Below are 21235 nucleotides of genomic sequence, written 5' to 3' on the forward strand. Positions count from 1 at the left end.
AGGTTATAAAGTAAAATAAAGGCATAATAGGCAGAAAGACCTGGGAAAAGCAGAAGTCATGACATCACTTATTAATGAAGTTTTGAATTGAATTACGTATTGAAACATGGTAGGAACAATGGTATGAAGTTTCATTTACCACTTACGGTGATACTTAAGGTGACAATTTAGTGAAAGGAAAGACAATGCAAACATTTCACACACACAAGGTTAGAGAGGCACCTCCATTGCAGAAAACAGGCCTGGGGGGCAAGTGGAGCTGAAGCCAGCTGAGTGCAGCAAACAAACAATAGCACTGCAAGTTGGATGAAACAACATACCCTGTCCATGCAACAGCAGTCTCTCAGTAACTAAAGACCACAGAAATAGGGGAGAAAAGAAGTAAAGAAGGACACTGCGTGAACAGATTTTAAAAAATCTAATCTATGTAGTAGTTGTGCAGGCGAAGGGCAGGAAAAAATACAGATGCTTAAGAAAGTTAAGTTCCAGGGTGCAACCATACAGGTTACATTAATGCTACTTTGATGTGTTACCACCACAGCTATAATAACACAGTGGCATCCTTTGGTGCCAACCTTAAAAGAGTTCAAAGCCCATGGCAGCATTATCTCATCTCAACAAAGCACACTATTCTTCTTATTATTATTCCCATCTACAGATAAAGGCTACACCGCAGGGGCAGGGGCAATTTGGGTGGCTTATCCAAGGTCTCATAGCTCGTCAGTGAAAGGCTGAGAGAGCAAACGTGGGTGGGCAACTCTCCTTCCTGCCTCTTGTATTCTGAAATCAAACTGTCATTGTAAGGCTAGTTGCACACTAAAAGGGCCTACCTTCCAAACCTCTGCTGGCTGACCTGACAACAGATAAGTATGTCTGGGAAAGTGAGTTCACCTTTGTCTGTGTGGTATTATTCCCTGTGGAATAGCCTAGGAGGTAGAGTTCATTTACCATTGAAACTTCACTCTTTCCTGGCTATAGCTACAGGATAAAGGAATGATTTTTCTGTTGCTGGTGGGAAGCACTGTTCAGTTTGGGTTTTCCAGTGTGGTTTGACTTTCGACTTAGAGGTCACCTTTCTGATGATCCTATCAGGACTAAAGACACCAATTTTTATGCTGAAAGTTTGTTTCTCTGTGTGTGTGTGTGTGTGTGTGTTTCAGTGAAATCTCAGAATCAGCCACTTATTTTCCTATATCAGGTCATAGAGAAAAAGAAACAGAAAAGGGGGGAAGGGAAGCCAGATTGAAACCGCGTCATTATTGAAAGTCTTTGTGTGATTTAGATAACCTTGATTGCACCTTGTCTAATAAGCTGTTGCAGACACTCCATTACAGTGTCCCCTAAGTCCTTTGTAACCTTTAATTACTTCATTCTACCACACACACACTTTAGCAGAGGAAAGAGGAAAGTACAGAAAAGAATAAAAATGGGATAAAAAAGCAATGATGGGGAAAGGAAATAAGGAAGAAACAACAACAAAAAGTCAGGAAGCTGCAGATCTGAGGAATCATACTCTTCTAATGTGACAATTCTAACTGCAGTGCTAGCTCTGGGAACACAGGAATTTAGGCTTGATTCAATCACTGCTGTCTTTCTGCTGCCTAAATCAGCACCTGACACACAGTAAGCATTCGTTGGATGAATTAATCATTTTTAAGGATGAAGCTGTGTGTGCCCAGCTGTATGAGAACACATGCAGAGGCCCGAGGGCCCCCCACACAGGGCCTAGTTACCTGGAGCAGAGGATCAGAGCCATCCCATTCTTCTTGAAAAGCCCACCGCACCTTTTCCCCCTGTTGACCTGGGGAAAGTGTCAGTATATTGTATCTACCTAGAACCAAGGTGGCTTTGGGACACATTGTGAAGCAAGCCTGTTTTCTCACCTTCACCACCCATTGTGGCATAACCCATTCTCCCCGGGTTCTTCTGATCATGAAGAAAACTGCGTCTGAAAAGTTCAGGCACCATTAAACTGAATGTGTTGCCCATCTCAGGAGCACATATGATTTCAATTGGCTTCTAGGATAAAGGCAACGAGCGTTACAAAGGAACAAGTCATATGCAGTGACATCCTGGGTCACTCAGTTCCTGAGTGAGGAAATTATTATGGTGTGCAGGTGGACACCTCCTCACCACACTTCAAATTGCAATAAGGGTTTTTTTCTCCACTTTAGAGTACCTTGACAGCATTTTTGAATTTAGAAAATATTCTTTGAAAGTATTTTGTTTTCAAATGTTTTTATAATGTTTAAAATAATTTGCTAATTACTTGAATTACAGCAACAAAAATAAAACAATCGGGTATTACTGTAGGTAGCTTCATCTTCAGAGTCTTCTTCATTTGTATCTCAAAAGGTATAATTTCAGGTAAGCCTAAGCAAATAAAAATTCAATAAAAATCAGTACAGTGGAAATGGATTTGAAGCATCTGTTTATTGTCCATTTTAATAGTCTGTTTATCGTCACCATCAAGACGTGGGGAGGCCTGTGAGCCATGTAGTGACCAGCTGTGAGAGAAGGGCCAGCTGTTGAGCCTGAAGACATTCCTGAAAACTGAAAAAGGTGAAGACAAATAGCCCCTGGCCCTGAGATGAGATAAGGATGAAGTGGTCATCTCATGTCAGAAACAGAGGACTTGAGGGTCTCAGATTCTAAAGGGTGGGCTTTCTACAAGGTCAAAGACATGCCCCTTACTCTGAGTCAAAGCCAGCTCCAAGTGTGTAATGTTCTCTAAGCCTAGCGGAGAAGCCCGGCAGGAACATGAAGTGGAAGAAGGCGCAGAGACCCAGAGCCACCCACAGGAGAAGGTGCCCCGAGACTCCGTGGGCATCCTCCTATTGAAAGTCTAAGTTCTCTGACACCAATATTACCTTTAAGAGTCATTACTATAAAAGGGAAGATGTTACTTGGGTTTATTGATAAAGGCTCCTAGAACCTAAGTCCTAGGCAAATTTTGTTCCAGAAATCTCTTTTGATCCTCCAGAGCAGTTTCAGGACCATCCACACACTATTTGGAGTATATTTCTCCCATAAGGGAAAACAAATTCAGAACTGTGGATACATCATCCATGTGGGCACTGGACAGAGCTTGTGCATGCCTCTAATTTACTGGGTGCAGCAGAAGAGCATAGAGAGGATTTCTCTCTGAAAGTCACTGGTTTAGCTGCATTAATTTCTGCCCCTGGCTGGCATATTTTACCTTCCACTCCTGCAACAACAGTGAGCCAGTTGTCATGAACTTTCTCACCATGAAGAACAATCTGGGATTTTGTAAGGTCCCTCTGTTGGCATAATTCATTCAACATTGTGTCATTCCTCTGCTTGTAACTCTTCACTCTCTATGCAGCTGGTAGCATCTATTGTCCCCCCGCCCTCCCCACCCCGTCTGTTCCAGTCATGAATCAGCTCCTTTCACAGGACCATGTATTTCTGAAAATGAGAAGTCATTAAAGACCTCTACTTTCTGCTGCAAGGTTTTTCCTTTTGTTTGCCAGCAGCATTTGGGGCAAATGGCATGTTAAATAACCCCTCACCAATCAGTTTATGTTGGAAATAAAAGATTCAGCTAAGATTTGTCTATGAGCACTTCATCTTCCTCCTTCTCTGATTTCTTTTAAAAACTCTGCCTCTGCATCAACAGCAAAATGGAATGATTTCATACTTTAATTTCCTTCTCTTGGCAAACAGGACTTCTTATACATCTTTCTAAGAGTTCCCATGTAAATTTGTTAGCTCACTGAGCTCTGAGTGTTTCTTTTCCTAGTTATTTTTCCACAAGAACTGCTGCATATTCTTCTTAAACTGGGTCACATTCTTCTCAAGCCTGGTGGAATTTAGAGTTCCTCTTTTCTTTACTAGCTTATCCTTATTACAGTGTATTTTTGCCTCTGAAAGTTTTTACAAAGTTCCTTATAAAAACGTGTGCTATTTCCATATAGTTTTGGCTTTCCAATAGCTTATTCTATTTTTTATATGGATCCTGAGTAGTCAAAGTAAAAAGCAGATTTTCTGCTGCCACCCGATTCCTTTCTTCAAGCCCTCTGACTATCTCTAAGGCCACTCACCTCTTCAGACTCTTATTTTAAATCGTGAGATCTTCAAAAGATGTCTTCATTGCTTTGCTCTTCTGCCTAAAACCTTACAATTTCCAAGTTTTTTGTGTGCTACTTTTAATATCTGTGCAGCCTGTTATTCCATTCTTTGATATCTTCTACTCTTTGTGGTAGAAGTAGCTTCCAGAATAAACTGGCAAACAGAGAATTCCCTGTAAGGTGGTCACAATTTCAATTTGCAGGGGACTTACAGAAGATCTGGCAGGTCAGGTCCTTGGCCAGGGTCACTACGAGCATCTTGGGACAGCATTTCCAATACTCTTCACTGAAGGAGCAGAACCTTCCCCATCTGAAGGACTTCTGTATCTGTTCCTAGGCTACATTCAGGGGGAGCGTTATCCCTCGGGACACATGGTATCAAACAGCAAACCTTTCCAAGCTCTATTTCTGTGTTCTCTGGGGTTCTTCCCCCCAAAACAATGACTCACAAAACTATATTTTCTTAGTTCTGTGTTTAAAAACACAGAGTTTAAAAATGTTATTTTTAAAATTAAAAGACAATGTAACTGGATATACAAATATTGGGGCACATTTTCCTGGAAATTTTTATAGGAATTGTTTTACCACCTTCTAGCATTGAATCATGTTTTAGAAAATTCTGAGACAATTGTGACTTTTTCTTACTTTTATTCATGACTTGATCTTTTTTCCTACATTTCCCAAAGAAATTTTTCTTTACTAGTGAGGTCCAGAAAGTTGGTACTATTTCATCTTTTCTTCAGGTTCTTGGAAGGTGGGATTTGTATTTCTGTTTCTTCTTGTCCTTCAGTCGGGGGAAAGCCCACTTTGTTCCGTTATCTTCAAACCTGCTTGCTCATGGAGACATTCCAGGAAGGAGGTTCCTAAGGAATTCAATGCTGGTTCCTAAAGAATTATTTCCTTCTCTCCTTTCTTTTTGTTCTATCTATTAGGCAGTCTTAACCAGGAGGCTCAGTCATGCATTACCAACATGGAAAAGAGAGGATGCAAATGCAGGAAAGGGCTGGGCAGCTGCTTGCAAGGAATTGAAAGATAACTACAGAGGAGGGTTCACCTTCTGGGCCTGTAGTGTCCAATATCCTGCTGAAAATGGTGAAATGCGATAAAGAGAAAGAAGGATGGTTTCATAGTGCTTACTTGAAGAACAACCTGCTCTTGTTTGGATTAGAAATAGCTGGGCTTTTTCTGATTTTTCTATAGTTGAGTATTTTATTTATTCAAAGAATATTTATTGTTTGCCTGTACTTAGTTTCAGGCAATGTGGGAGATACCAAGGCTAATAAGACATGGTGGTCCCTGCTAAGGGGTCACAAAGAGAAGGAAACAGGCATCTATGAAACTAACTCTAATCTAATCCAGAGGTCTTAAAAGGGAGACAGCAAGACCATTCTTTGCAGTGTAGGAAAAAATTATGAGAACTCTTATTTATCTTTATTTTCTATAAATAATTATGCTTTAAATAGTGTTTCAAATTATACTGGTGCCCTCACAGGATGCTGTTTTTTGGTCATGTGTTATGACTCAATCATTCCCTGGAAATTGAGATTCATGAAGGAGGAACTGACAACGTGTTTACCCACCATATTATCTGGAATTTGCTCCACTGATCCTCACAACTGGGCAAGAGGCTTGAGACACTACAGCAGAGAAATGGCAAGGTGAAGATGATATCAGTGATGCAAACTTAAAGAAAGAAAGAAAGAAAGAAAGAAAGAAAGAAAGAAAGAAAGAAAGAAAGAAAATAAATAAGGAAATGGCAGACCTGACACTCTGCTTCTTATACAAGCCCATAGTCAAGCCTATTTCCAGGTAAGAAAACCATGAAGAATTCAAGTCTGGTGAGATACTGGCCAAAATAAAATAAAAATGTATAAAAAATGTACTTGAAATACTTATTAACATTTGATATTGGTAAAGATACACCTCATACTAAATATATGAAGTCTGTCTGGGAAAAGTCCAGCCATTGTTAATGTAACAAAAAGATTTGCAGGACATCCAGGTAACCTGGAAGCCAAGAGGAGTAGACTGGAATATGCATGCATGAACAATGACAACCTCACTGTACTAGTCAGTGGAGACAGTAGATGCTGTTGAGTGAGCCTGTGTACCATGTGGCCATCACATTCAAAATGACTGAGCCAGTGGAGCAACAAGTCTGCATCAAATTTTGTGTTAAGCTTGAACTTTCCTCTGGAAACTATTGAGATGATTTAGAAGGCTGCAGCTATGGGCAACTGGTGATTGGCAGCTTCATCAGATACTGTACCCACTCATGCATCATGTCTTGTGAAGAGTTTTTTTGCCGAAACATCAAATTACCCAGATGACTCAGTTCCCCTGCAGCCCAGACTTGGTGCCCTGCGACTTCTGGCTTTTCCCAAAACTAAAATAACTTTTGAAAAGGAAGACATTGATGAGATTCAGGAAAATATGATAGGGCAGCTGATGGTAATTGGGAGAATTATGTGAGGTCCCAAGGTGCCTGCTTTGAAGGGGACTGAGTGTCACTCTTCTATGTGTAATGTTTCTTGTATTTTCTTTAATAAATGTCTTTATTTTTCATATTACATAGCTGGATACCTTCTGGACAGACCTTGTATTATACTTCAAGATATTGGTTTATAAAAATAAAAACAGATATATAGTTTATGAATAAATAAATGTACATATATTGGGAATGTATGCTCAAGTTTTTTTTAACCAGTAGAGGTGTGCATTGAAAAAACTTTGTGAACATTGCTTTTTGTAATCAATGCAAAACCCATGCTAGCTGAATGAAGAAATATTTGGGAGAGTAGAGCATAGATAGTTTATTTTTTCTGGCAACAAGGGGAACATATCAGATAGTTAGTTAAGGTACTGTAGATGCTGTAGAATGTGATGACCACACAGTACACATACTCACTCAACAACATCTGCTGTACCTTAACTAACTATCTGTTAGTTAACAGATAGTTAAGGTACATCATGAAGAATGAATGAAATGTCACCAGTTGAAGAAGGGGAGAGGGTCATTCCAGGCTGACGGAACAGAATGAACAGTAACTCAAAGACTCAGAGAGCATATCCTAAAAAGGACATCTGTGGCCTAGTCCAAGTATCCTGAAATACACTGTGTCTAAGCAGGAGGGTGGCAGGTAATACTGAAACAGTAGCTTACACTCAGATTTAAGGGGCTTGAATTCTATTCTAAGATTTTGGATTGTACATGATAAGTTATAGGGAGTCAGTGAAAGCAAGGATGTGTCATGATCCATCACTTTCAGTGGTCAACTGGCCAGAAGGAAGAGCAATAAATGATATAGGTAATGGTTTTTAAAATATCTACCTAGTTGAAACTGACAGCAAATCATAAAAGACTAGGTATACTAGAATCTAGCGTTTACTTAAAATTATTAAATTAACCCTTTTTAAAGTTTTATTGCTATGCTGGAATATAATAATGTCCTGGAGCCAGGATATCTGCCTGTAAAGCAGGTTTCAGGGAAGAATATAAAGGATACTTTGCTTACGAGAATAGAAGAGTATAGCTAGTTAAGCATAAGATGTATAGCTCTGTTTTTTCCCCTGCCTGTAAGATAACATAACTGACTCACAATCCTCAGATATTCTGCAGATCTATGTAAGCAGGAAAAATTCACTGGAAAGGGACTAAGATCGAGACAATGTGGGTTTGTCCTGCAAAGGTCTAGAATGTATGGGTTCTTGACTTCGTGCAGGAAAGATTTCACCATATGAGTCCAGGTGATTTTGAGAGTGTGTTTATTAAAGCTGGGGACAGTAAAACAAAAGAAGTGTTTAAGATAAAAGAGGCAAGATCATAGCACTAGGAAATAACCTAGGCAAGGCTGCCTCGGCCCTTTAGAAATAAAGTCATAGAGATAGAAGAAATGAGCCATCTGGGCCATGTGGACTTAGGAAACAAGTTACAGAGAAAAAAGGAGGTCCCTTGGAGACAGGTTCAGGGGGTTAGCCTGGGACAAGCTGCCTGTGCCCACTGCTCCCCTGGGTGTAAGTCTCCTGGGAAACTTCAGAGCCTAGGAGAAAGAAAGTAAAGACACACACCTGAGGAAAAGAAGTGGGGAAAGGTACAGGCATGCTCAAGAGAGAGCACACACAGGGTTCTTTGTCTTAAGAGTTTTTAATCTGTTTTCTGAAGGTAGGAATTTTAGGGGAGGTTTCAGGGGAAGATCTCCGTAGAATATTCATCAGCTTTTCAGGTATGTCCATTAATACTCCAATTCATCAAAATGAGCATATGGAAGGGTCATCATTCTATGGTCAGTTTTGCCTTCAAAGAATGTTACCAAACAGGGGCTGAGACAGAGGTATGTCTGCCCCAGTACGATTTGGAATGCATAAACCATTTGCTCCTAAGTGTCCTTGATTAAAGGAGAAAAGACCTTGTGATTTATTATCTGGCTGTAAATTGCTCAGTCATCTGTTTAGCTGTCTGTCTCAGTTTCCCCATTCCACTTGCCAAGGAATTTTCCTAGCTTCTTACTAGCCTGCCTTAAGACCAACTGACCACAGCCACGAAGACTCCAGCCAGGGTGCTGCCAAGAGTTAAGTAAATCAGATAAAGAAAATTGCTGAAGCTTGCACAAAAACTGACCAATAAACACAGCCCATGACCCTGAACCCCTTACTCATGATTTTTTTTTGCCTTTAAAACTCCCTAATTGTAAGCCATCAGGGAGTTAGGGGTTTTAAGTGATAGCTTCCCGTTTTCCTTGCATGGCACCCTGCAATAAAGCAACCCTAATTCCTCCATTGCAATTCTCAGTGTTCAATGTTTGGCTCTTCTGTGTGCAGGGTAGAGGAACTCTCTTTCAGTTTGGTTACATATTGTTGAGAAACTTGGAGCACTATGCTAACACCAAGATAAAGAAAAAAATGCCACAACTTGCTGTTTTTTCTATTGTTGTTGTTGTTCTATTGTCTCTGAAAAACAGCTCAGTATTTGGTTAAGCAGCATAAGACCATTTTGAGCTGACTCTGTGGTTACACTTGCTGTTTCAGCCTCTTTCAGAAACATAATCTTAACCAGTCTGGAACTTCCTGTACACCAATGAGGTAGTCTGTCCTGTGGATTCTGTCCATTCCCCATAGAAAAGGCAACATGTGTGATAAAAAAAAATGAATTTCCAGCCAAGATGGAGGCATAGGTACATACACTTTGCCTCCTCTCACAGCCAAAATAAGGACAACAAATTTAAAGACAAAAAATAACCAGAACTGCCAGAAAATTGAACTGTACAGAAGTCTGGCAACCAAGAAGTTAAAGAAGAAACATTCATTCAGACGGGTAGGAGGGGTGGAAATGGGCAGCTGAGGCAGAGAGGACTCGCAGCAAGGTGGTGGCTGGTGGAGCAGACGAGGCAGTGGCTGACAGACCAGGCAGTCTCACATTTGCGTGCAGATAAACCAGGAGGAACAACTGGGGAATGAGAGGCAGACTGAATAACCTAGGGTTCCAGTGCAGGGAAATAAAGCCCCAAAACCTCTGGCTGGAAAAACCAGTGGGGGTGACATCTATCAAATATATAGCCTAATAACCTGTAATAATTTTCTATGCAAATAATGTTAACAATCACAGTTTATGTATATATATACTGTATATATATACACACATATATATATAACAATCACCATTTATAGATATATATATATTCCATAAACTGTGGAAATGGGAATATATATATACTATATATAAATATATAATATACATATTTAATATTGTAAGAGAGGAGAGTCCTTTGCTGTGGGGATTCTAAATTTGTTACCTTATTTACCACTACACAAAGGGAGAGACTACAGTCCAAAGTAGAACTAGAATGCTTTCCCTTCCCAAAATCCAAGTGAGAAGCAAAAATGAATTTGGGACTTACCCTTCCTTACAAAGTTTATAAAGACAAAATCTGATCTCTAGTATATGCCAATTCCTTGGCAACTGAGGTTGAGATGCAAAGTAAAAAGGGAAAAAATAGATCTAAGAGTGATGTTTTCAAAACATAACACTGGTAAACTAAACCCTGTCTTCCTTAACTCTGAACCATGAAATGTACTCACCTACAGGTATTTCCCCTTTGCAATTATTAAATCATTGATTACATAACCTTGGCAACATTTTGATAACTTTCTATTGTTGACTATTTCCCTTAATGTGATATAAAATATTATAGGTTGTTTTCAATAAGCCAGGTTTTTTTTTTAAGTGGGACAGGCTTCAGGAAAGAAAGAGAGAGAGAGAGAGAAAGGAAGGAAGGAAGGAAGGAAGGAAGGAAGGAAGGAAGGAAGGAAGGAAGGAAGGAAGGGAGAAAGAAAACCTTAGAAAGCAAAGCATGGACCTACCATAAAGCTGATAGCGGGGCTTTGAAAATAAAGCCTGCAACCAAAGTGGATGGGCGCACAGTACAATTAATCTTTAGTGGCTCTAGGCTCCATAGTCTATATATTATTTTCACATATCAAAATGTATGTGTATGCTACCTTTTTTTTAAGTGGGTGGATAGCTTCTAGGCATAAAAACATTTTTCTTCTGCTATCTTCTCTTTGAGGTGTTTTTTGTTTGTGTGTTTGCTTTTTGTCTGATTTTCTTTTGGTGGGGAAGCCTTGGTGGGATGGCAGGGAGAATGGAAGGAAATAAATCACTATTTTTCTTTCCACAGGTCTTTAAAAATAATTTATAACTTAACTCCTCCTCAAAATAAAATATTATTTTCTTCCTAATAATTACAACTGCTTTTATCACAGAAAGGTGCAATAATGACCCTTGAAATGTTTCCTTCTTTGTAGTACAGAGTGTAAAACTTAAAAAAAAAATTAAAAACCCTTACTGAATTGAAAAAAAATGTGGAGGTTGAGGTGGCAGGAGAAACTCCCAGCCTCACAGGAGAATTCCTTGGAGAGACCCACAGAATCCTAGAATGTACACAGACTCACCCACCCGGAATCAGCACCAGAAGGGCCAAATTTACTTGTGGGAAGCGACTGAAAACTGGCGAAGAGCTGAGCAAGTAGCATTATTCCCTCTCAGACCCTTCCCTGTATACAGTGGCACAAAGCAGTGATGTGGGTTGTCGTGCCCTGGCAAATACCTAAGGTTCTGCCCTTCACTACATAACAGGTACACTCAGACAAAATATGGCCCAAATGAAAGAACAGATCAAACCTCCATAATGAGAACTAAGTGATGAAGAGACAGCCAACCTATCAGATGCAGAATTCAAAACACTGGTAATCAGGATGCTCAGAGAAATGGTTGAATATGGTTGCAAAATAGAGAAAGAAGTGAAGGCTATGAAAAGTGAAATAAAAGAAAAAAATACAGGGAACCAACAGTAATGGGAAGGAAACCAGGACTCAAATCAATGATTTGGACCAGAAGGAAGAAATAAACATTCAACCTAGAATGAAGAAAAAAGAATTCAAAACAATGAGGAGAACCTCCTCATTGAACCTCCAGAATAACTTCAAATGTTCCAACATCCAAAACATAGGGGTGCCAGAAGGAGAAGAGGAAGAGCAAGAAATAGACTTCCAGGAAGTCCAGGAAGCTCAGAGTCCCAAAGAAGTTGAACCCAAAGAAGCATACACCAAGATACATCATAATTGCATTACCCAAGATTAAAGATAAAGAAAGAATCTTAAAAGCAGCAAGAGAAAAGGAGATAGTTACCTACAAAGGAGTTCCCATAAGACTATCAACTGATTTCTCAAAAGAAATCTTACAGGCAAGAAGGGGCTGAAAAGAAGTATTCCAGGTCATGAAAGGCAAGGACCTCTATCCAAGATTACTCTATCCAGCAAAGCTATCATTTAGAATGAAAGGGCAGATAAAGTGCTTCCCAGATAAGGTCAAGTTAAAGGAGTTCATCATCACCAAGCTCTTATTATATGAAATGTTAATGGGACTTATCTAAGAAAAAGATAAAAAATATGAACAGTTAAATAACAACAAACTCACAACTATAACAACCGAACCTGAAAAAAGAAAACAAAAACAAACTAAGCAAACAACTAGAACAGGAACAGATTCATAGAAATAGAGATCACATGGTGGGTTATCAGTGGGGAGGGGGAGAACAAGGAAAAAGGTATAGGGAATAAGAAACATAACAGTAGGCATGAAACAGACAGGGGAAGGTTAAGAATAGTATGGGAAATGGGAAGTGAAAGAAATTATATGTACAACCCATGGACATGAACTAAGGTGGGGGAATGATGGTAGGGGGGTGGGTACAGGGCAGAGGGGAATAAAGGGGAGAAAAAGTGGGACAACTGTAATAGCATAATCAATAAGATATACTTAAAAGAACAAGAAAAAAACAACAAAAACAAAAACCTTGCCATTTCCTTTTCCCCAAAAGGTGTCCTGGTCTAAATAGAACCCTTTCCTTTCTTTTGTTAATAGCTCGCTCAACTCACCACCCTTCCTATAAAATCCTTCCATTCTGTACAACCCCTTAGAGCACACCTCTAGCTGCTGATGGGATGCTGCTTGACTCATGAATTGCTTAATAAAGCCAATTAGATCTTCAAATTTACTTGGTTGAATTTTGTTCCTTATAAGTATACACCACATTTTGTTTATCCACTCATCAACTGATGCACACTTAGATTGCTTTTACCTTTCAGCTATTGAATAATGCTGCTATAAACATGACTATACAAATATGTCTGAAACTGCTTTCCATTTTGTAAATAAGAAGCTAAATCTTTTAATGTGTCCTTTCTAGGGGCGAGGTCTCTCAGGGGCTCTCTTAATGCATTATTTTCTGGAAAACTGTATAAATATGTGGCAGCCATTCAAAAGCAGGCTGGGCATGTCAAGAGTTCCTGTTCAGAAGCTAACCTGTTTCTGCTGTGAAAACATAGGTAACATCCACTAGGCATCTAAATCCAAGAGATAAAATATGTTAACTATATGAATCTGTGGGTATCTGCCTCAATATGCATGTTTTAATTTTATTTAAATGGCAAGCAAAGGCCTAGGGCAGATTTAGAAGAGAAAAGGCAAGCTGCCTAGACTTTGAAGAGCAGCAGTTGCTGGTGAAAGTCTCTAACACGGAGTGGAAATCCTTCAAGGACATCGATACTGTAGCAATCTGCTGCTGAAACTTAAAATGGCTCCCCCATCAAATCTTCCTGTGTGTATTCATTTATTTCATAAGGGATTTATTTATAAACTTGATGTCAGGGATTGCACTTTGAAAGGGAACCCTGTTAGTTGTGGTATTTTATGTTTTATTTAAGAGTATTTTCTCCACTCTTCTGTTTCTGTTTTCTACACAATCTAAATTGTATCATAAAATGTCATTTATGATTACCTAGGTAATCCTAGGCAACCCATTTACTTAGGACTTACAAAGCAAGCATTCTCTGGCTTGCCTTCCCAGCCTAAGGAGCTCACAAATCACTGAGAGTGTGGGGGAGGGGAGGCTGCTCATAGAAGGGAAAGGTGCTCTGTAAAGCCAGGGCTCTACTCCCTCTACCAATCTGTGTGACAAAGAATGCAAATCTCTTCAGTGAAAGCACAGCAATCTCAGTCTGGACTCAGGCCAGGTAACCCCACATCAAATGCAGGCAATGGGAAAACAGCCTGCCTTACTGAGGAACAAAGTAAGTGTGCCTACCCTGCTCTGCTTTCTTGGAATTTTCTCTGCTTGTTCTTGTCTTTTGTTACCTGGATGGGCTGGTTCTCACAGAGCCCTGCGACTGCAGAAGGACGGAGGTCTGAGCTTCCCACCTGGGTGGCCCTTCCATTAGAGAGCACAGGGGCAGCTCTGCCAGTAGCAGCTGGCTTCTTATCTGAGAGAGGGAAAGAGAGTGGGATATGAACAGGGGAGTGACAAAGCTGAGAATGCACGTCTCTGTGGATCCCAGGAACAACCACCACCCTGCCCGCATCCTCTCCCCACACTCATAGTATAGGGCTAAAACACTCCTAGCCCCAATCCTCTGAGGATTTACATAAATGTTAGGATCCATAGCTCTCCAATCTTTCTAGCAGAGAGCACTGAGAAGAGTAAAATAGGAAATAATGATGGGGCTTGCAGTCTTTCAGTTCCTCTTCATTCATTGGCTGTGTCGGTTGCCTAGGAAACTGCGTGCATCTTGACTGCAAGAGCTGGCTGTGTCAGGCTACCCGAGCTGTGAGTTGTGTACTAAATGGTGAACACCGGCAGGCAATGGGGAAATCTGAAAGGTAGATGTCTTGTAATTTCAATAAGTGTGTAAAAAATATATATCTCGCTTTATGAAAACAATGCTAAGCTTCTTCAAGTCATGAAAACAATAACTATGTGTAATAAATGCGAAATCACATGAGAATCTGCCATTGACCACATTCCGAAAACTGGGATAGTAAATATAATTTTAATAGCTTAGGTGGTACTTGCCTCAGCCACACCATCAGTTATGCATAAAACAAATGCTGAGGTTTATTTTACACTGAGCTATTCCTGTCTCAGGAAGTGAAAATGTTGAAATGGTAGTACATCATTAAAATTAATAGCATGTAAGTGATGATAAAATCTATTGTCCTGACATCTTTATGTCTGATATTCAATGACCTAGATGGAGAGGAATTGTGTATAATAAACAGACAAAAAGAAATGCAGAAGGACTCAGGTGAAAACGACTCTTTTTTTTTTCTTTGAAAGCTCCTCACCAGCCTATTTTGGGGAACTATGCGGAATAAGAATAAGGGTTAGCCAGTAAACTGAAAGACTTCGGGGAAAGGCTAGCTGTCATCAGCATCTAGGCTTTCGATACAAAATCTGCTCTTGTGAAAATTTACAGAAGTGCGGCATCATAATTCCAAATTTGGGGAGGGGCGTAGAACGATTAATGAGAATGCCCGATAAGGGGCGGGGGTGGCGTGCGGCGTGGGGTGGGGGTGGGGGCAGTACAAGCAAAACATATGAAAGAAAGCCGATCTTGAATGAAAAGTGCCCAGTCCCCCAGGGCATCCGGGTTTTCATAGGGAAGAGTTCCATCCTCACCGTATCCCAAACGCCTTTCCGCGAGAGGAAAGGGTCCTTTTATCCACATAATCTTGATCGCCCGTTTCACCCAGGCACTCCTCGATCTGGCTCTGAACAGAATTTGAAAAAATAAACCTTTAGGTGAGAAAGAATGATAGTGGGCTCCAATTACCCTGCACGGTTACCCTGCACCTCCTCCCTATGCTCCCTTCCCACGCTGCGTTCGGGGGCTGCCCCTCGGCGCCGGCAGCCTCCATGAAGCGCTAATAGCGTGGGTGCGGCCCTCTGTGGCTTTCTTCCCACTGGGCTCCGTCCCCAGCCCCAGGATCGGGTGCTCATACTAGCCACAGTCCTTTCGGCTTGGACGTGGTCACTTTCCCTGAGGGCTGGGGCACCCAGAAGACCGATTCCAGCCCGAGCTCTGTCTTTCACTTGCTGTGTGACCCTGGGATCTTTCGACCTCAACGTTTCCGGTCTGCAGGAACTGGATTATAAATTTGGGATGAGGCCCCAGGTCCTTGGAACCCCGTGAGTGAGGCATGTGGTCAGACCTTCCGCTCCCGCGCCTCACGCCGGACGGCATCTTAACCCACACGCGGGCATCCGGGTCTGAGAACACTGCCCCAAGGGTTGCAGTCTGGGAGCAATAAGGGCGACTGGGCTTTTGTTCTGTTTCTCTTTGTGCATTGACATGGAGTCCAAAGCCCCCCTTCTCAGCTCCCAGCTGGAAAGGGAGGCGATGACAGGTTGCTGATAGTACTGGGGGAGGGGGGTCTCATTCAGCAGCTGCGGACTCTGTTCCGCCACGGAAACCCGGTCATTCGGCTGCTCTCGCCAGAGGATGAAAAGAGGGTCACTAGGCAGGCGACCTGTCCAGAGTAGGAGGGGGAGGGGCGCTTCACCCGTGGAATTTCAGTTTCCAGGTTGCAGGTCTATAGCGAATTCAGTGAACGTTTTAGCCACCCTTCTCCCACGCAGGTTCAGGTTCAGCTTCTCTCTCTCTCTCTCTCTCTCTCTCTCTCTCTCTCTCTCTCTCTCTCTCTCTCTCTCTCTCTCTCTCAATAAAGAGAAAAGCTCCTTCTTTGACTACTTAGAAACTGTAGGTTTGAAGGAAGGTGTGTGTTCTGAGTCTGCGAACGCACTCTGTGCTCGTTGGGGTCTCGCCGGTGCCGCAGTTTTTAGGCGTGTCCCTCACTCCCATTATCTGCCCAAAGGTTGGGGACCTCGTGGCCACTGTGGGGTCCGGAGCCTGAACGAAGATGAGAATGTCAACGATGGGGCGGGCAATGCACCCTTGGAACTCATGCCCATTCTGGACAATAGATGAACAAAAACCAGACCTGGGAAGTGCCTGGGGTTGATATTTTTAATAATTGTGGGAGGCATCCCACGCACTTATGAACCCTTTGTTCTACCTTAGCCCCGCCCCTGGACCCCACCCTCGTTCTGACTGCTGGACAGTCCAGACTGTGTGGCCAGCTCATCCACCCCATTCTCTCCCAAGGAACAAAAGCCAACCCGGGGGGTGCAGGAGTCTGTAGTACTAGCCTAGGAGCTGTGGTTATTGGAGAGGGTCGAGGAGGGCTGGAGAGGCCATAGAGGGTCTCCCCAGCCCTAGATGCTTCAGCCACTGTGAAAACGCGTAAAAGGCCCTAGTCAGAGACAAAGAGAGCAGGTGGATGCGGGGGGCGGGGCCGAGGGCACTCTGGGGTTCTACGCCCTCGTCCTCGAGTGTCCAGAGTCACGGCTCTTCGACTCCAGCAGCCTAAGCACACACGACTTCCTATTGCAACCGCCTGTCCGTCCAGTCTCAAGGCTCTGTGAGACAAGAGTTCGGGCACTGGACTGGCATTGACCACTACGGTTGGGGAAAGGAGCACTGGTCTCACCAGGGGTGCGCGGTTTACGGATTTCTGGCGCTTGGCGGAGGAGGCGCCCCAATCTGCAGTGGCAGCACATCCTTCGTCACCTCAACCTGCCAGCAATCGGAGCGTAGAGCGCTCCTTTCCAGCGCACCTGACCGCCTCTCCACCTGCACCAGTCCCCTGGAGCCCCTTCCCCCACCCAGCGCCAGCTCTTCCCCCATTCCCAGCCTGCCACACTCTGCACCCTCGCCTCGACACCCTCGGTTCCTTCATCCACCCCTATTTCTCACTACCACCCCACCCCACCCTCAGCACTAGACAATGCGCAGGCCCCCACCCAACTCTGCAGAGCCCCCATTCCTCGCCCGGTCTGCAAACGCGTGCTGATTGGCTACCGGCCTATGGTCCAGCCCCCTGGACAGTCCCGGGGGCTCGAAGCCTTACGTCAGCCGGGCCTGGAGAGTGTTAGCGCAAAGGGGACTGGGGGGCTCGGGCAGGGGGCGCGGCCTGCGCGGGCCGCCCCGCCCTTCTTGCATAAAAGGCAGAGCCTGCTGAGCCGTCGCCCTTAGCCACGTCGGTTCCCAAGCGCTTTCCTCGTGACTCCGCAGTAGCTTCGTAAGGTAGGACGAACAGACTGACCAGACGCCGACCGGGCTCAGAAGAAGCTAGTTAGAACCATGCGTGAGATCGTGCACATCCAGGCGGGCCAATGTGGCAACCAGATCGGCGCCAAGGTGAGCGTTCTGGGGACTGGGCTGGGGTCGGGGAGGACCAGGGCCTAAAGCTCTTTCGAGTTTCTGGGCACTAATGGAATCCTGAGCAGGCTCGGGGCTCTCCAAGCACAGACCTTCCTGGGTGCTTTGTGCAGTAGGGCGTGGGCTTGGAGGCGACGTCCCTGAGTAAGGGGGAGAAACCTCTCATTTTTGCTGTAACTCATTTGGAATCCCGTTCACTCCTCTTGCTCCCGGATCTTCCCTTAGCCAAAAACGCGGACCTGGAAAAGGCGCCGTTTTGTCTTGTAGACTGTGCGCGCGGGTTTGCGAGGCGTGGGACGCAGGGAGAATTGATTATACTCGCTTGAACCGGAGTAGAGCAGCTGGGGGCGGGGAGGATAGCGATTGTCTGGAGGTCTCAGGACGTGCTTTGAATCTAAAACCACCTTCCTTCAGGTTCTTCGGGTCCCTGTTCCCCCGCCCACCCCCTGCGTATTGACTGCAGTCCCAGCGCCGCGGGCGCGGGTAGCTGTGACCGCTGGTGCGGGCGGTTCGGTTGCTGTTCCCTTCCCCAGCCCCCAAAGACCCCCACCTCCCGCCGCGAGCAGCTGTTCGCCGAAGAAACGCCTGATTTCCATGTTTTGCCCCTGCAAAATAGAAGTCCTGCGGCTGTGGATGGCCACTCAGACCTAAAGTCCCTGGAAGGTTGGGTTGTTGAGTCTGGGGTCTATTCACTTTGAGTCCCGGCCACTCGGAGGGTTGGGCGTGGCTAAATACAACCGTTTACTATGTCTCAGTTTTGGGAGGTCATCAGTGATGAGCATGGGATCGACCCCACTGGCAGTTACCATGGAGACAGTGACTTGCAGCTGGAGAGAATCAACGTGTACTACAATGAAGCCACTGGTAATTGCCTTTACTTCCCCCTACCTCTAGGTTTTGGGTTTCTCTCTCTCTCTCTCTCTCTCTCTCTCTCTCTCTCTCCCTCTCTCTCTCTCTCTCTCTCCCTGTCTCTCTGTCTCTCTGTCTCTGTCTCTGTCTCTCTCTCTCTCTCTCTCTCTTTCCCAGGGAGCTGACCTAGGGAGTCTGGCCCCAAGGGAGGGGGAACTAAAGGATTTTGGGTTCACACTCTTCACTGTGGTATTTCCTGGTTCACAAAATAATGAATCCTTTGAGAATTTGGTGGGTCTTGCTCCTGCCTTTGTTTGGGGATCAACAGCAATGCCTGTGAAAAGGAAGCTCCTACCACACCCTTCTCTTCAGTGTTCTCCACAGATAGGTCTAAGTCCAGCTCTGTTCCCTGCAGGTAACAAGTATGTACCTCGGGCCATCCTGGTGGATCTGGAGCCAGGCACCATGGACTCGGTCAGGTCTGGACCATTCGGCCAGATCTTCAGGCCTGACAACTTCGTGTTTGGTGAGTGACTGCTATGGTTAATGGCATGGGAGGCTTACTTTACAGCAGACAGCTCAGCATGGAGGGATGTGACGGCCTAGGGACAAGTATGATGAACATCCAGTTGTGTGCTGATTGAATCCTAAAATAAGCTGAAATAAATTTGCCCTTCATCTTCTAATAGCCAGGTATTCCTAGCCTTCCTTATTTATAATTATATCCATGACCAAATATTTTAATGTCTGTCCCTTTTGGTGATAACCTAAATTAATCTTATCTGAACACCAACTCATTGGTTAAGGGGTTTCTGGTAAAGGAATTTAATTGAATCGTAAGTGACTTATTAAATATCTTTCCTTCTGGCAGGCCAGAGCGGGGCCGGGAACAACTGGGCAAAGGGCCACTACACAGAGGGTGCTGAACTGGTAGACTCAGTCCTGGACGTGGTGAGGAAGGAGTCAGAAAGCTGTGACTGTCTGCAGGGCTTCCAGCTGACCCACTCGCTGGGGGGTGGCACAGGCTCGGGGATGGGCACCCTGCTCATCAGCAAGATCCGGGAGGAGTATCCAGACCGCATCATGAACACCTTCAGTGTGATGCCCTCACCTAAGGTGTCCGACACGGTGGTGGAGCCCTACAACGCCACCCTGTCTGTCCACCAGCTGGTGGAAAACACAGATGAAACCTACTGTATTGACAACGAGGCCCTGTATGACATCTGCTTCCGCACCCTGAAACTGACCACCCCCACATATGGAGACCTCAACCACCTGGTGTCAGCCACCATGAGCGGTGTCACCACCTGCCTGCGCTTCCCAGGCCAGCTGAACGCAGACCTGCGCAAGCTGGCTGTCAACATGGTGCCCTTCCCCCGCCTGCACTTCTTCATGCCCGGCTTCGCCCCCCTGACCAGCCGGGGTAGCCAGCAGTACCGGGCCCTGACAGTGCCTGAGCTCACCCAGCAGATGTTCGACTCCAAGAACATGATGGCTGCCTGCGACCCCCGCCACGGCCGCTACCTGACGGTGGCCGCTATCTTCCGGGGCCGCATGTCCATGAAGGAGGTGGACGAGCAGATGCTCAACGTGCAGAACAAGAACAGCAGCTACTTCGTGGAGTGGATCCCCAACAATGTGAAGACGGCCGTGTGCGACATCCCTCCTCGGGGCCTGAAGATGTCGGCCACCTTCATCGGCAACAGCACGGCCATCCAGGAGCTGTTCAAGCGCATCTCGGAGCAGTTCACGGCCATGTTCCCGGCGCAAGGCCTTCCTGCACTGGTACACGGGCGAGGGCATGGATGAGATGGAGTTCACGGAGGCCGAGAGCAACATGAACGACCTGGTGTCTGAGTACCAGCAGTACCAGGATGCCACGGCCGACGAACAGGGGGAGTTCGAGGAGGAGGAAGGCGAGGATGAGGCTTAAGTTTGCAATTTAACATGGGTTAGGGAAAGTTGAGAAGAAAAGCAAGGGGGAGGGGGGTTCCTGGTGAAAATAATTTTGGCAGTTGAAGGAAAGACGCATGGTCTGCTCTAGGTGTGTGCGCTGGTCCTCTGGTGCTCTTCACTGTTGCCTGTCATTCTTTTTTCTTTTTGTAACACTGATGACATCAATGTAACATTTGAGATATATCTGAACTACTGTTGTAATGGCTAAAATCACATAAAAGTTTGTGTCCTAATGGTCCTCTTCTGTCTCCTCTTTATTGAGTTCTTTGTTATTAATTTAAATGTAGCTATCAGAACACATTGTATTAAATTCTTAAAAGTTAAAATGAATTTACTCTTTCAGTGTAGTAAAACTGAACCAACCACAATCATACCCGATTTAAGATGGGAGATCAATCCAAATGTTAAAATGCCTTTAAGTAACTATTTAATTAGTTGAAAGGATGTGTACCTGGAAGTATACTAAATGTATTTTCATGTAGAAATCCTATTATATCTCTATTTCCTTTACAAAAAAATTTTTGGAATATTTACTATATCCACACAGCACAAAATTATAAAGGAGTGAAAGAGTGGAAAGTAAGTCTCATTTCCTTTTGTGCCCTTCGGTGTAGTTTCTGCCCCGGAGGCGACATTGTTAGTGCTGTTGTCTTTTCCTTGCATCCTTGTAGAAATACTCCATACACTTCACATGTGTGTAGATTCTCTTTTTCTTTCTTCACACA

At 44.1% G+C, this 21235-nt stretch overlaps 1 protein-coding gene across 1 annotated transcript; it reads left to right on the plus strand.

The window, feature by feature from the left end:
* Positions 1-17495: 17495 nt before the first annotated feature.
* Positions 17496-20927, plus strand: TUBB2B (tubulin beta 2B class IIb). The gene is given in 5 exon segments (XM_045841760.1): positions 17496-17684; positions 18461-18569; positions 18970-19080; positions 19426-20315; positions 20317-20927. Coding segments are annotated over 5 exon segments (1338 nt in total). The 5' UTR covers positions 17496-17627; the 3' UTR covers positions 20488-20927.
* Positions 20928-21235: the final 308 nt, after the last annotated feature.

This window comes from Phyllostomus hastatus, unplaced genomic scaffold, assembly GCF_019186645.2.
Source record: "Phyllostomus hastatus isolate PE091 unplaced genomic scaffold, TTU_PhHast_1.1 phas_contig_37, whole genome shotgun sequence".
Taxonomy (NCBI): Eukaryota; Metazoa; Chordata; class Mammalia; order Chiroptera; family Phyllostomidae; genus Phyllostomus; species Phyllostomus hastatus.